The sequence below is a fragment of the Acanthopagrus latus genome, chromosome 20 (genome assembly GCF_904848185.1).
Source record: "Acanthopagrus latus isolate v.2019 chromosome 20, fAcaLat1.1, whole genome shotgun sequence".
Lineage (NCBI taxonomy): Eukaryota > Metazoa > Chordata > Actinopteri > Spariformes > Sparidae > Acanthopagrus > Acanthopagrus latus.
The window spans coordinates 9,837,866-9,854,718 of record NC_051058.1 but is presented as its reverse complement, the minus strand read 5'-3'; the positions used below and the strand labels follow the sequence as shown (position 1 = coordinate 9,854,718).

The 16,853-nt window shown below is 39.8% G+C and overlaps 1 protein-coding gene across 3 annotated transcripts; it reads left to right on the top strand.

Moving 5' to 3' along the window:
- The first annotated feature begins 479 nt into the window (after positions 1 to 479).
- On the top strand, positions 480 to 16,727 carry LOC119009538. Of its 3 annotated transcripts, XM_037080903.1 has the most exons (9): positions 480 to 533; positions 10,529 to 10,755; positions 12,060 to 12,098; positions 13,022 to 13,246; positions 13,349 to 13,624; positions 13,967 to 14,245; positions 14,389 to 14,622; positions 15,319 to 15,429; positions 15,497 to 16,727. In XM_037080903.1, exons 2-9 carry the CDS (start codon positions 10,701 to 10,703, stop codon positions 16,237 to 16,239), a joined length of 1,962 nt encoding a protein of 653 aa, XP_036936798.1. In that variant the 5' UTR covers positions 480 to 533; positions 10,529 to 10,700; the 3' UTR covers positions 16,240 to 16,727. The 3 variants fall into 3 exon arrangements, with proteins under 3 accessions (XP_036936798.1, XP_036936799.1, XP_036936800.1); XM_037080904.1 differs by lacking the exon at positions 480 to 533 and having other exon boundaries at positions 9,866 to 10,755; XM_037080905.1 differs by lacking the exons at positions 480 to 533; positions 10,529 to 10,755; positions 12,060 to 12,098 and having other exon boundaries at positions 13,111 to 13,246; positions 13,362 to 13,624.
- The last annotated feature ends 126 nt before the right edge of the window (positions 16,728 to 16,853 follow it).

The following is a 16,853-nucleotide window of genomic DNA, read 5'->3' as shown; positions in this document are numbered from 1 at the left end:
TGGACTCCAAGACAGAGATCCTTGTACCATGGAAACACAATTTCATCTGCACCTTCAATACTAATACAATATTGAGCTAATGTTTGCAGGCTTAAATATGAGAAACAATGCTGTTTTAATTGTATGTTTTGTAATAAAGTGTTCCCTCTGCAATTACTTGAATTATACCATATCCCAGGACTATTAGCATCTAATAAAAAATACTAAGATGTTCAAAAGTAAAACATAGCTGACTTATATGCACAAACTCCTCTTTCACTCAGTACACATGAAATGACAAAAAATGCATTAAAATGTCATGAAAACAGAAACTTCACAAGGTAACCATGCAGCAGGTTGCCTTCTGTTTCACAACAAAAGTAAAGAAGCACAGATGCAGGATCAAAACATTTCTGATAAAACAGAACATCCATAGAATTCCTTATATGGAATCACTTTTGCATCTTTGTCTTTTATACTTGTCCCAGAGCTCCCGACTTGGGCCGCAGATACAATGAAAGCAGGCCACAGACAAACTAGTCGGACACATGGAGGTGAGCACAAGTTTGAGGCTTTGAGGTGAATTTCATTGCAGATAAACAACCACAAATAGACTGTCCACTGGTGACACTTCCACTTACCTTGCACGTCCTTTGACATTAAGGTAACACTGAGAGACAAAAGTCAACAAGATACTAATAAATACTATTAGACACGGCTGGCAAAGTGAGTACCATGCTGACGCCTGTCAGGTCCCATTAGAGTTTGCCCACCATTCCATGTAATTGGTTTCAACAGACAGAAAGACCGTTCATTCTTATCTCTGCACTTTCTGCTTATGACTATTGTAGCTGTATGCTCCAAATAAAAATATTTCTAATAAACCTTTACCAGAAACCAGTATAATTTATAGCCTAGAAGGTAGGGATGGGTGATCTGGCTACAAAAAACATTATCATGATCTATTTAACCAAAATCACAATCCACAATCTCATCTTTTTGAAATATCTAAAACTAACGTTGAATTGTTTACAATACGTCACCCAGGGAAAATTCCCATGAGCCTTCTAGTTGGCTACATCACTCTGCTGGTGTGTATGTTCACATAGAACGGACCCTCTAGTCAATGAGGTTATGTGTATATATATATTATATATATATTATGTGAGTTCAAAAACAAAAGAGGATATTAAAACACACACCCTTAGTATTTGGCATCAAATACACTTGTTTTAGGGGAGCATGTCTATAGCAGCCGAGGTTAGATGGTCGATGGAAAAAGCAGTGAAGGTATTAAATGTGTGTCCAAGATATCTGAAGGAAGGCATGTGCTATATGGTGTGTCTGATATCACCTGCTAGTGTTGTTCTTTGAACTTCACAATCAATGTTGTTCTAGGCCATTGTTTCAACCGACCAATCATGTTGTTGTGATATCATAGTTTTGGGACTTGGGACAACATACATCATGGTTATCATAACCACATGATTTGTACAGAGAGATAAACTCAAACGGTCTTCGTAGTTAACTGTAAACACACACTTACTGCTACAATTTTCTGTCCTTGAGACACTATCATCTTCTCCTGCCATCTTCTCCGGATATTTTCTTGTTTTTGATACTTCTCATTGTCCCCACATACCTCAGTGGAACAGCTCGTTCTCTTATACTCCAGGCACTTTCTCCTCACAGCTATTCACAAGATTTTCATGCACGATTATCTACTGAGTCACATTCACATTGAAGATCACATCCATTTATTGATTATGACAATGACCATAACATTTTTTTTTCTCATCCATGTGCTTAACATTACAAAAATGTGATCAGCCAGTTGCTTTGATGCTTGTGGAGCAACATTAATAATGATGTCCCGGGGACAACACCGATACGGAGATATCAGACCGTGTGTTCTTTACACCTACTCTCGACAATTATCAGATCAACACTACCTTGGTATAAAAGCCAAATCTCGCTGGCTGAGGGGCCATCTGGTTTACATCAGCATGCAGTTCGGTTAATGAGTGATACATTATTCCTCTTCTAGTGTCATCGCTTCGATTTACCAAGTCAGCTGCCAGGTACTCACTACTGTTGTAAAGTCCCATTGATCAATGCATCTAAAAGCCAGTTGTTGTTTTCTGAGCCATCTGTGAGAAAGGAGTGTGAATGTATTTTTCGGTCATTAACTTGAAGTTGTGTTCAGAAATGGTACAGCCGTAGCTATTTGAGCTCCTCATAATGGTGGATGTGTCGCATTCTGCCGGCTTCTGTTTTCATGGCTTACGGCAATCCTCCAGATCTTTCCCCTGGGGGAAATCTCCCTGTATGTAATAATGAAAGGCTTGCAGAGTCAGGGGAAACAGCTCCTCTCGCGCGTTCCATCTTAATGAGCACAACAATGAGACTCTGGCAAATAACAATTAGAAGATCATTAAAAATCATATTAAATGATAATTTTTATTTACACAATTAATTACTTATTTGATGATAACACTTTAAATGTGAGACAGAAGGCAGTCTGTGGGATTTCTCTGCACAGATTTTGCAGTGTTTGTCCCTGAATTAGGAGCTGACGAGCATGTGTGTATTCAAGTGTGTGGACTGGAATGGGCTCGTGTTTATTTTGCTTTCTTTTTTTAAATGGCTCCATACAGCTGTAGCCCAGTTTAATATTCCCATGGGACTGATTTAGGGAACATTTTGTAGTGGGTTTTGCATTTCTGCTTCAAAGATACAGTAGTAGCTTGCAGCTTACCGAGTCTAGCTGTGTTTCCTCCACAGCAGTGAGCTGTCACTGGAAATATTCTCTCAGCGTGCCTGTCTTTTGTCTTTACACTCCCTCCATACCAAACCCTGGAGAATTGCTGGACCACATAGCATTGTCACATCTGCTACACTGACTGGCCTTGTTTATTGACTCCTGCGAGATGCGAGAGGGCAGAACAGGACCGCACAGGAAAGAACAGCGGGACAGGACGGAGTGGAAATAAGTAAGCAGTGGCGGTGGAAATTTCCTGAATCCAAGAGGCACACACCTTCACTGACACATCAAGCTTTTCAGTGTACTTCATTTCTTTCATCTTCCACTCGGCTGTTTCATAATCACATTCTCTTTTGGCGTTAGTCACACATTGCGTATAATCGCTCTAAGTCCCTCCGGCTTCCTTTGTTCCATTATGATCAATTGTTCTGTGTTTGTTAGGAGGCCATTCATCTTACTGTGTCCACTCTGCTCTAAATTGCCTCGTTTATTTTCTTCTTTTTCCAAATGAATTCCCTCAGGTGCACTCCTCCGAGGGAAAAATATGCTATTAGAGCCAATATTGCTTGTTGTGCATTACACCACAAGGGGCAGGTTTTAGGAGGATGTGCAGAGTCAATTATGTTGTATCTATAGGATGAAAGTGCAGTGAGCTGGAACAGACTTCTGCATTTAGGCGTGTGTGTGTGTGTGTGTTTGTGTGCGCATGTGTGTGTGAGTCAGTTCTCTGGGGTCCTTAGAGGGTTTCCACCTTTCCACCAGCTGACACCTTGAATGCTGTGAGCAGGTAGCGATTTTGCTAAGTCGCAGCTACACAAGTGTGTGAAATGTGGGTGTTGATGAGCTCTCGATTGATTCTGTAAAATGTAATACAAAGCTGTAAGTGTCTAGATAGTATTAAAATAGGTATTGCATAAATGTAGGTTTTATATAAGCACACGTTTTAACATCTCCCAGACTAATTTCTGGCTTATGCCACCTGCATCAATTATTGCCCTAATTTTCTTCTGTGCACTGCAATACAACAGGTCATAACCTACTTTGTACTGTAACTGTGGAGGAGCAGTTGTAAAAGACTGCAATGTGCAATTATGAATCATAATGAACATGGATAAATCGACATGAAACAGGGTCTTAACAAGTCACAAGGGATCCAATTATGGCCATAAAGTCAGTTTCAGCATGAAAGCCTCATTTAGCGGAATGAACTTTTCCACCGTCACTGCCCACTGTGTCCAGAAGAAAATGTCTGGCAGCAATCCTTTTAGTAGGAAAGTCTCCTTAATGTCTATGCAATTCAACCTCAGTGATTCACGTTAACTATGCAAACAAATCTGCTTTATTACAGCTGCTTTAAACCCTAACTAATAAAGCTTATATCCACCACAGTGGAGCAGTTTTCTCTCAGTGATCAGCGTTGAAGCTGTTCTGGAGTGATATCTGCGATTATTATAGAGTTCTCTTTGAAGGCTCTGTGATCTTTGTAATTGTCTTTCTCTGTCCCACTTTACTCTTCCTCCCCACCTCCATAAAACATGGGAATCAGGCCTCAGAGGACACCCCCCAACACACACACACACACACACACTCTCTGCCACAGTTTCATCAGCACCCACTTCTGCTTTGGCTTTCACCCTCACACACTTTGCTGCTCAGGATAATTTCTTTCCTTCTTTGCGTGCCCACTACTTCACATCTTTCATGTTCAGTTCACAGTTCCGATGCTAGTTTTCTCTCCTCATTTTGTATTTTTTTTGCTGCTGAACACTGTCTTTGATTGTGAGATAGACACAGCTGTGGTTAATCCCAACCAAAAGTCTGAGTAAATACACAAACTTAGGAAAGTAAATACCTTTTAGTCTGCAGTCCGGGCTGTGTTGCTCCTCGTTTTATCCGCAGTGACCTCCTTCATAAACCAGAAAGATAGTTTAAAAAAAAAAAAAAAAAAAAAAAAAAAAGAGGGGGGGACGGGGGTTAGAAAATGAGAGCAAGATCCAGTTGATAAAATATAGATGAGGGGGGAAAAAAGAGAGAGTGACTTTCTCCTCCAAAAATCACATTTTCATGCCTTCAAGTCTTTAAATGTGCATCGTTGTGAGCCAGCCTGAGCCACTATAACGTGCCGCCTCTCTTTCTCTTTTTCATTCACACACACACACACTTTCACCTACTCTGTGCCCCGGTTTAGCCGTCTCTCTCTCTGTCTCTCCCTCTCTCTATCTTACACACACATTCACGCATTCTCTCCAGCGTGGCGTGCTCTCTCTCTCTCTCTCTTTCTCTCTCTCTCTCTCTCTCCTGTCTCTCCTACTTCAGCAGCCAGACTGAACTCTCTCCTTCGCTCTCCTTCCTCTCTGTGTTCTTTCACTGCGTACTGACTCTTCACCTTCTCTGTCGGATGCTCTCTCTGCTTTTTTTTTTTGGCGACCAAGTGCTCTTCTATTCAATTATCCCCAGTTTTCCTCGTTTCTCTCTACCCTCTCTCTGTCTTTTTTGTCCCTCACTGCTCCATCGCATTTTAACCACTCTTCCCCTTCTCTCTTTTCCCGCTCTCTCTCTAGCTCATTATTTCAGTCACTCCATCAATCAAACGCGCTCGCACTTGTCCCACAATATGATCCCATCCACCTCCAACCCCCCTTTATCTTTACCTGTGTCACGTGGACAGCAATTAGATTCAGGCCAAGTCATTGTTCCACTTGTGTCTATGATGCAGAGAGATCCTCATGAAAATAAAGGAAAAATGACTTCTTCTTTTTTTTTTTTTGCATTCATGGAATGTGGCCTTACTACCAATGCGTTAGAAATAAAAGATGGTGACAGATATAGATGCTACATGCTCTGGAACAATTTGTCCTACTATAGTGACCAACAACAACTTTGAACAAATGTAAAGGAATGACGGTTATTCAAAGTGTCTTCTTTGTCTTCTGATTAGCATTGTGTATGCTATGTTTACTGCATACGTAGAAAATTAGACTAAAGAGACTCAACAGCCTCAGAAACAATGCCCATGCTGCTCTGCTACCCTTTTTTGTGCTTTGGATAAACCATTTAAGAACATACACTGATACACTGAACTGATGGGAGAGCTGCAAACCAACATCAAATTCCTACTTGAAAAGGTAGGGATGTAACTGCTACATTGTCAGTCCAGCTGATGTACCTTTGTTTGCAAATCTGAGTTTCAGAATTACATTGACTGACTGTTTTAGGACCAAATTAATATCCACTACTATAACAAAAATATGTGTGACCTCAAGGGTTGATCATTATTTTCAAAATGTCATCATATGGCCAGGTTTTTCATTACTTTTTTGCCCAAAAATCTCAACACCAATGATCTGAACTACAATGTCTCTCCGCCCACCACTTTTGTAGAGAAAGAAACTGGCGGAACAGGGTAAACTACCAGTTCCAGCACACCTTGTGGTGTTTTTTTTTCTACACGCCAAACATGCCAAGGGAAAAAAAATGCTTGAAGGAAAGACAGAGGCAATGTCAGGTGCCTCAAACAAAAGAAAGGAGTCAAGCGAATGTGGTGACACAGGGAGGAGAAAGGGGATTGCTGAATGCAAAACAGACAGGAAGTTAGCCAAAACGCCAACAGCGCTTACAGCAGCTTTGAGATATGTTAGCCAACTATGTCTGTAAGCAGAAGTTTGTATAGATGTTCCCAACACCCATAATCTGCTGTTGTCGAGAGAGGCAAGATACCAATCATTTAAATGGGGGTAATGGCACCCTTTTCAGACATTCTTTCCTTGACAGTATCCACTGTGTTGTACACTCAGAGAGGGATGGAAAATGATGTTTAAAGAATTAAAAAAAGTTTAGTTTAAGCCTGAAACTTGGTCCATACAAGTACGCGACAACAGGCACTTTGCACTATGCAAGACTGTTTTCATGCATCGTTGAATTGTGGAATTTGTCACTTGAAAATTCGGAAATTAATGGAAACAGGGACTGCAATCTGGGCATTGCAGCCTGCAGGCACTATAACCTGAAACAACAAGAGAAAGTGGAGCCATTCTGTTTGGATTCACTTGGACTCAAAACAACCATGGCTGACCACTGTGATGAAGCTTTTTACTTGTCATTACATGTGCATCAGCATATTTATGATACTTTGTCACCTCTTCTCTCTTTGTCTATAGCCTTTTTTAGATAGAAAAGGCAGCGCATGTGCTCCAAGGTAAGGGTGGCAATGTGCAGTGGGTCGCACAACAGTGCACAACATCGACACCTCCACCCTATAAATGTCCAGTAGCTCGGTGGTTCAGACAGATCCGAAATGACCACAACAATTCACACTGGGGAATTTAATATATGTCAGCTCTACACCTCATATTTCCTGTCTACATCAAGACTTAAACTCAAACTGTCTAATAAAGGCAAAATGCCCCCAAAAGTTAAAATCCAAAAGAGAAAGTTGCAGAACAGAACTGAGGTAACCAACAACTTACCTTGGATATGACACTTTAAGTACCATTAAGGTTGGATATGTGTGAAGATACTAAGTTACCTTATATAATAATTCTCTTTCAGAGGATTTCATTTGCTCAGCTGAAGTGCTTGAGTGAAAAACTGCCCTTATGCTTGATTTATGCTTTTAGAGCCCATCAAAGAGAAGGGTAGAGGACAGAGGAAGGCGTACTTGGTTATAATACATTAATGCACACAATAGTACTCTCTGTTAAGAGATGTAGATGAATCCTGACAAATTCAGCCTCTCAAGGACGACATGACACCTGCATTGTAACCTTTGATAAGAGCTCCAGTGGGTGCTCTCCTTTAACGGTGCACCACTCCACGGTTTATATTCACCCCACTTTCATCCTACCTCGGCACTTCCACTGCCTTAGCTACCCAATGTCCTTATTACCAGAAACTAGCTTTCCTCCTGCTTTCTGTGTTAACACCTCTCATGCCAAAGGCAAGGAGAGAAAAGTGGGTCACGGGCAGATGGATGGAACATACAGTAGCAAGAAAATGCTGGCTAGGTTTTATTTTATGGTTTTTTTTCCCTGTGTGTTTTAGTGTGCGCAGTTAGTTTGCTTTGGGTGAGGTAGAGTTAGGCTGAAAAGAAAACAAAAGCAGAAGAAGAGACAGAAGGAGAGGGCAGGATGAGACAGAAGCTATTGATTTATGAAATCGAAGCTGGGAAGCACAGAGAAAGTGTTGCTTAAAATCACTGGCTTCAAACATAAAATGATATCAGAACATTTTCCGTGCGAGTACTCATTAATATAAATGTGGCTGATATTTTTTGTTACAGTACTCTTACTGAAAATCTTTCTCAAACTACTGCTTGTTACTGCACTCAGACTGAGACTACTCACAGCCCTAAATACAGTTACACCTGCTCACTGTACACACTACACTTACTGTATACTGACAGAGTCAATGAAATATGGGCTCAAACCTGCTTTAAGGCCTCATTCATGCATTATTGACTCAAGGAAAACCTATTCAGTGCTGGACTCTGGTGGCCATTTCAAGTAACTGAAACTGAAGATCGCAAATATTCCTTAATATGGGAGCATTGAAAAATTAGTTTCAGAATGATTTTTAACATGTTATAAATGTGTCACCCCCAAAAAGTTCAAATCTGAGAATCATGGAAATATAAGAGAGCAACGGATGTGTAATTTCTGTAGGTGTTCACTGAAACCAAAGGCGAGGACTAAAGGCAGGTGAAAGATTTGAAAGATTTTACAAATGGAATAACGAGGAAAAGGTACATGTAAGTGTCAGAAAGGCGAATTTCAGAAAAGGTTGATGAGGTAACTTAAAGAGTGAAGCCATCGATAGAACTACGTGGAGTGATTTACCAGCTGGCCAACCAGGGAAGAGAAGTCCAGATTTCTTGAGCTGGCGCTGATGAGTAGGTTAGCTGCAGGTGAGTGAGCCACAGTAGCTTCCACCAATCAGGGACGCCATACCCAGCCTCTGCAGGAGACTCAGCCACACAAAAACAGCAAAAACACATAATAACATGGAGTCCATAACCATAACAGGGTGAGAGAACATTTTACTGTTGAAAAGGGATTACGTTACAGTATGTCTACAACTACCACAACTTTTGCAAGTTGCTATTGCACAAGCGAAACTGACCCCTTGTTTTAATTTCTGAGAAACAAAACAGACAAGAAAAAACACCACCTAATGGTCTGTCATGCGTCACCTACGAATGACTCATTATGCCTTTTGAGTAGAACAGCTTCGATACAGAGATGTCTGCATAGTTTTCTTTTGTTTTCAGATATTTAAGCCACTGAGAGTGTATACAACACCTTTAGGTGAAGGAGAGGAGTCAGTAACCCAGCTGAAAAAAACAGCATAGACCAGAACCACAGCACAACATACAAGTCTTTTGGTGCTGGTTTTGGTGCTGGTCTATGCTGTTTTTTTTCAGGGAACTTACAATCTCATCTCTATAAAAAAAGCGTCCTTCTTTTGCAGAAAAGCAGAAGTTGTCAAGCAAACATCAGTTTACTTTCTGTTTTCATCCGCAGAGATCAGCAGTATTGCATTTCACACCTAAAAGCCATAGTGTCCTTAAATGACCGGCACATAACAACTTATCACAAAGTACTGCCATAAAATGACATACTATTAATCTCCTGAGTGACACATCATCAGTTTTTTTTTAAACCTGATCTGGGCACATGGGTTAAGGACAGGTTGACAACATTGTCCTATGTTAAGTGACAAAGGTCACATTACTTACATGGCTGTTTCATTCACACCCTTACATCCAGTGGTTTGATAGTGGTGGCCAAAAGATGAGTCAGTTTCCTCTTTATGACCCAGAAACTCTTTTCTCAGAAATCAAAAGCAGATGGTCAATTCTGGTTAACAACTGCAAGAGGGGAACTTTTGATGTCAAGAGAACACTAACGGCTATTTCATTAACTTTCTGAAATTATTTTTCATAATGTTCATACTATTATTTATAGGACTGAACATTTCAAGAACTGTACCTCTAAATGGCTTCATCAGATGCTTCTAAAAATGCAGCCGGTGTATTGTTTGCATGATCAGATCTATCATACAACCATTTTGTTGCATTCAGTTTGCTGCCAGTCACATAAATTAGACAAATAGGTGAGCTCTGAGAAGTAAATGATAAAAGCTGTTAAGCTGTCTATCGCAGATTGATCCAAACAAATTGAGGTGTTTCTTTTATTCAGACAGTGACCACCTGAATGCACTAGTTTTGAGTAAAAGGAGTATGAATATTAGGAGTATTTAGCTCTGAAGGACAGATTACTATTATTATTAGAATTATTTACAGGATTCAGTTTAAATTAGAATGGAGCTAGATGATGTTTCTCATACCTCTGTTTTGTTCTGTGACTTTAGGTGTCTTTCATGTAAGTTGTAGAGCTAGCTAGAGTTTTACTATATGGTTTATCTGTTGTTTCCCATACAAAAGTGGGCTTTTGTTTTTATTCTATTGTCTGCCATTCTTGTTAAGCTTGAATTAGACATCTGATTTTATAATTACTTAGTATTTCACAGTATTGGGTTTTTGGTCATGGTATAATCAAGTTTTTCCACTGCTTTCTACTGTACTTTGTCCTTTGGCTGTTTGGGAGGCAAGTAAATCTTTTGTATATATTGCCATTTATAATTGTTATAAAGAACCTTTCAACTGCTTGGAAAGATTTAAAGCTTTCTGAAGCATCTACTTCCAGTTTCCCCTTCATGTCATGTATTACGGTGAATGTATATACTGTGAATTCACTGTCATCTTTCTCTTTCTTTCTTACTAATGAGCTTGCATGCGGCGCTCCTCATCTCCTTGTAAAAGATGACTTTAGTAAGATACTTGGACGAACACCGCCCTCTCCCCATTCAACTTCCTCAACGTGTTGACTGAATACTGAAACAGTCACCAAGTTAGCCTGGTCACTTCACAGCACTTTAGTCCTAGTGTTGTTTCTCCTGCATGTGTGACACTGGCCAGGCAATGAGGGGAGGAATTCATCTGCTGCTCCTGGCAGGTAAGATAGATCCAAGAAACATGAACCAGGATTGCTGCTGGGGTTAAAGGTGGTTTTAGGATTGTAAGCTTTTCATTTTTGTTAGTATTATAATATTCATGTCATGTTTTTTGGCAGAAATGTATTGAGCTTTAATAGAAACCTTCCACCGATGTTTATCTATATAACATCACATTTTGTGGAGTGTATAACACAGAAACTAAAGGTGAAGGCTTGGGTGGAGTCGCTGCAGCTTGGAGATGCCTTTAATCAAACATTCAATTAAGTTCAATTTTCAACATTGCTAAAATATACAAAAATATTCTGCATTAAATGTTTTAACAAATACGTTAAATACTCGATAATTTTAAATACAATGAATTTGTCGTTTTTCTTGCAGGTGGCAGAAAATGTCCCGGCTTAACTTTATCGCCCTAAATCAAACATTAGTGCATGAAACTGAATGTTTTAATTAAGCTTGTGATTATGCAAGTCAACATTATGTCCACTGAAAAAAAAATATTATGATGAATTAAAAATTAAGGCAAAAATTACAATTCATTACATTCACATAAAAGTTGATTTTGTATGCGCATATACAGATGCTGATACATGGAGACAATAGCTTATGTATACTGCAAGTATACTGCATTTACATTATTCCCTGGATGCGTACACATTCGGTTAAATTATTCATTTCTATTTAACATTTGATCTATGATTTAAAAAATATAGTCATATATTGCATCTGTACTAGGAATGTGTTGAATATCCAAATTGAAAATAAATAAATAAATAAAACAATAAGTATTAAATTTTACATTAAGAGCTGTAGAGAGTACCTTTGCAGACATTTTGTTTAGAACTGTACATAAGAAACATGCATACAGACATTCAGGCAGGCACAACTAAAATTACAGAAATTCAGTAATTCTGAAAAAGATAAATACATGGCAGAAAAACTAAATGTGGCATGTAAAAAAACAACTGTATGCTGCTATGAGCAGTACTTGTCCCAGTGGCTGAAGAGACAAAATGAAATAGCACCACCTGCAGACAATTTAATTTAATTACCTTTAATAGTGTGAAAAACAACAACATCACAGATCTGGGTACACCGTTTGAGTCCAAATATATTAATTATTTCATTCCCAAACTACAATTAAAAGTTCAATATGTATTCACAGATGTGTGATGTTGCATAAAAAGTAGATTTTTCGAATCACCATTTTGATTCGACCTGATCTAGCACAGACAAATGTAGTCTGTGTCATGAAAGACTGTTTGTTTATTGAAGAATAACTTTTTTGAACATTTTGTTTCAGTGTCTGTGCTCCTGGTGAGATGTCAGCAAAAGCCGCAAGGTAATAAGTGCTCACAAGTTTGCAAACGCAGTCTGTCCCCCATCTTGCCTATTTAAGTTGTCAGCAGTGGTCGAAGAAGTACCATTACTTAATTAAAAGTACTAATATAACACTGAAAATACTCTATTTCAAGTAAAAACACTTCATTGAGAAACCTTACCGAAGTAAAAGTATGTATTCTAAGCAACATTTTCAGCATCAAAAGTAAAAGTACACAAGCACAGCGCAGTAAAATGGTCCTTGTCAGTGTTTTATCATTATGAAGTTTTGGGCTAATAATTATAACCGTAGTAATTATGCATTTTACTGTAGTAGTTTTTTCATGGTTGTGAATTTAATTACTTAAAAAAATGTTGCATAGTTAAAGCTATAGCAATGCATCATATTTATAAGATCATCTTATGTTTGAAGCATCACTGTCTTCAAAGTAGTAAGAAAAAACTGCCTGTTTCAGCTTTGTGACCAGCTAATCTTACTAACCTACTAACCCAGTGGTTTGCATTTCACAAGCTGGGAATGAGACTCAAAAATCAACTCTCATACAAATAGGAGCTTTAAATCAGCTCAAGGAGGATTTTCACAACTCACAGAGGAATACTCCGACAATTAGTTCATCATAAAAATTCAAAATTTCCAAGTTTGGAAGTTTGGAGATGCTTGGTTTTCCCTGGAATGGAATGGTATAAAAAAACTTATTCTAAAACTAAACAGAAACTAAAGCTGTCAAACAAATGTAGTGGAGTACAAGTAAAAAGTTGAATGAAAAAGTAACACAAATGTATATTTTAGTACAGTACTTGAGTAAATGTACCAAGTTACAACAACCTTTTGCAGTATCTGGCGATGACATAAATTGTACCAGGTGTCTACATGAGAACTTAATGACCGTTTGGCTTCTTTTCCTTTGTCTCCTCCCTTCTTAGTCTCTGTGTCACCCGCATTAAATGAGATTTTCTCCGGGGACTTGTTTTACCTGAGCTGTGAGGACAGTTCAAGTGGGAGCACAGTGAAATGGTATTTCAACGGCACGGAGCAAGCGGTGGAGACAAAAACCTGGAGGGTAGCATCTGCTACCCCCGACCAGTCAGGCTCTTATCAGTGTGAAATCAGTGGGCAAAAAAGTGACATGAAGCACATCATCATCAATGGTAAATATACCACATTAACATGAGTACATTAGAGTTTAAACTCCCAAAAGTGTAAAAGGAGTACATACAAATGATAGTAACATTCATCTATTTACCATTCAGCATATGTTCCCAGAGCCTTACTCACCATCAAGACAGGCCACCCAGTGATGAAGAATGGAAGCGCAGTTGTCCTGAATCTCTACAACGACAACCGTCTGAGTGGATGGAGGTGCTGGGTCTACAGGGGAGACCGGACAAGGGAGATTTTGTTAAGAGCGAATAATGACGTCAGTCTGGACTTTCAACCCAGAAGACTGGAAGTTCCTGAGACCATTTTCTGGTGTACTGACCGTAATAAACAAATTAGAAGTAACCAAATCACAGTCTGGACTTCAGGTAGGCCTACTCTTATTTTAAGGCTTAATTTCTAGGAAAAATGTATTTTTATATTTTGTAAAAGTACAAATAGTCATCCCTTCAAAATGTTGTAATATCGATAGAGGTATTTGTTAAAAAATATTGTTCTATTTAGATGTTTTGAGGATATTTCAAAATATATAAATACAAAATATAAATCTATATTGTGTATTGTCATAAAGCATAGAAATATGGCAACATCATTTTAAGGCCATATCGCCCAGCCCTACTTCTAACTCCCTTTTTGTTCTTGATGCACTCCTGGGTGGACTATCTGGCTATTTAGCTGCTAAATGCTCCACTATGTTCACTTTCTTTCAGACAAGAAAGTATTGCTGGAAATGTATCATCTGCCTGCTGTGGCTGGAGAAAGGCTGACTCTGCGGTGCCTTGTCTTGGGCACAAACCAGATAAGCCACACAATTTTCTACAAAGATGACGCAACAATTCAGGAAAGTGCCGATCCTACTTACACTATCCCCACTGTGACCGAATCTGCAAAGGGAAGATATAAGTGCCACGCCACCTTCACATACAAGGATAGCACTGTAAGGGACCCGTACAGTTTGGCCTCTGATAATCAAGAGGTGTTTGTCCAAGGTATGCATATCCAAAACTTTGACTACAGAGGCTGCTGATGTTCTTGATTTAGTCCCCTCTTTTGTGTGATAGTGTATGCTTTCCACATGCATTCTTCTCTCCAGGAGACATCTTTCAAAGTGTCCTCATTTGTCCTTTTTCAGTGGCTTCTATGAAGGCGGTTCTGTCTCACAACGTCGGCTTGTCGTGTTCTTGTCCACTTTGTCCCAGTGATACTTCCTATCATTGGTACTACAAAGATGATGATGATGATGTTGGTCAGCCATCACACCCTACACAATCCAGCGGAGGGTTCATGATGCCAAGGACAAGCGGTACTTATGCCTGCAGAGCTGTGTGGGACAAAGGGATGTCTCTTCTCAGCAACAGTTATGTTTGTAAGTTCCTGCTAATGGACTTTGATATTTCTCTAACTGATGACTGATGAAACATGATCAGTTGTACTTTTTCTTTTTTGCCTTTCTTCAGGTAAAATGAGTGTGGAATGGGCATGCAAATGGGTGTTTCAGGGCATTTCTACATCCGTTTATGGATGATGGGGGTGGAAATGATGCTTGCGGAAATTAAGCTCATGCATATGCGCCGTTGCACACTATTGACATCAATTCATTGAACAGAATCAAGCATACGAAGATCTTTATGATCCGTTGGAAAGAATGCATATGCAAATTTCCGTCTTTGTTAGTACACGCTGTTTTACATGTGATTCTACACAGTTTTACGCATCTGGCACCTAGACACACTGTTTGAGTCACAATTTCTTAAAGATAAGGGGAAATGGGGTTTGAAAGACATAGGCAGAAAGGATGTAACAAATAACACTTAGGAGTTGCATTGTGGGAATTGTAGGATCCAGTGGTATTTGGATCTACACCTATCCTAGGCCCTACAAGTCCTCAGACATCAGACTGCATCTGCTTCATCAGTTTGGCTTCAGATTATCTGGCATGTCGGAGCTCTGTTAGATGGCAAAGGTTGCTTTGAAAATTCATGTATTGAAGTGCTGATGGCCAGACCTCTATAGTAAACTGCCTAAAAATGGTCACAGGGATTATGTTTTGTTTCTGTTTCAGATAAACCTCCAATCAAAATCATCCTAGTGTTTGTAGTCATCGGGCTGTTGATTCTATTTTTAGCCTGTGGACTTGCAGTTTATCTATGGTACAAGAAGAGAAGTGCCACAGGTGAGTAACTGCTCCTGTCATTGTCCATAAGTTCATTGAAGCCAATTTCACTAATTTTTCTTTAAAGGACCAGTATACGAGGATGTGGCACTGAGGACACGAGACAAAGGTGATGACAAATACGAGGTGCTACCAGGTGGTGCCGGAAGGGAAGCCGAGTACGACATCCTTCACCCGGAAGCAACGGGCAAAGAGAGGAAGGGAGAATATGAAGCACTTAAGAAAGAGGGAATGAAGGGGGAAGTATATCACACCCTGGGAGGAGAGGGGGCAGCAGGAGGAGCAGGGGGGTATGAAGCACTGAAGAAAGAGGGAATGAAGGAGGGAGTATATCACACCCTGGGAGAAGGGGAGGCAGCAGGAGGAGCAGGGGGGTATGAAGCACTGAAGAAAGAGGGAATGAAGGAGGGAGTATATCATACCCTGGGAGAAGAGGGGGCAGCAGGAGGATCAGGAGGGTATGAAGCACTGAAGAAAGAGGAAATGAGAGCGGAAGTATATCATACCCTGGGAGAAGGGGAGGCAGCAGGAGGAGCAGGGGGGTATGAAGCACTGAAGAAAGAGGAAATGAGAGCGGAAGTATATCATACCCTGGGAGAAGGGGAGGCAGCAGGAGGAGCAGGAGGAGCAGGGGGGTATGAAGCACTGAAGAAAGAGGAAATGAGAGCGGAAGTATATCATACCCTGGGAGAAGGGGAGGCAGCAGGAGGAGCAGGAGGAGCAGGGGGGTATGAAGCACTGAAGAAAGAGGGAATGAAGGAGGGAGTATATCACACCCTGGGAGGGGAGGGGGCAGGTGGAGGAGAGTGATATTAATTAGCAGGGAAGGATGAGGAATATTGAGATAGTGGAAGATAAGAACTAGACACAGCTATTTCTCAAAAAATAAATAAGCTTTTACATGCCTTTTCATACACACATACGCGCATTGAGTGCTTGAGCCATTAAAATCAGCTGTCAGGTGGGTAAAGGGTGAGCACCTTCACTTTTTCCAGGAAAACAATTTTTCTTATGTTTTATCATGTCATATCAAATCAAATCATGATGCATTATTCCTTTAGAGATTGATAAAAGTCTCTGGATCTGTTGTCTCTTCCGTTAAATGTATTTGCCTTGCCAACATCTTGTTCTAATGTTCCATTTTAGCACATAAGAAATGGTGTAATATTGTAAAATTTCCAGTTTTGCAATTAGATGTAACAGCGCTTTAGATATCAGCTCAATATGAAAATGTACCTTAAGAGATCGCCTCTCTCCTGTTGTTTTATCTGCGCTTAAATAAAGATATTTTGATAACATCTGGTTAGCTTCTTTGGTTTATCATTAAAATTACTTATCACAAAATGCACGTCTAGCTAGCTAAGATGAAATTCCCTAAGACTAAGGAGCAGAATTCATGCATGTGCTACACTGCAATTTCTTAT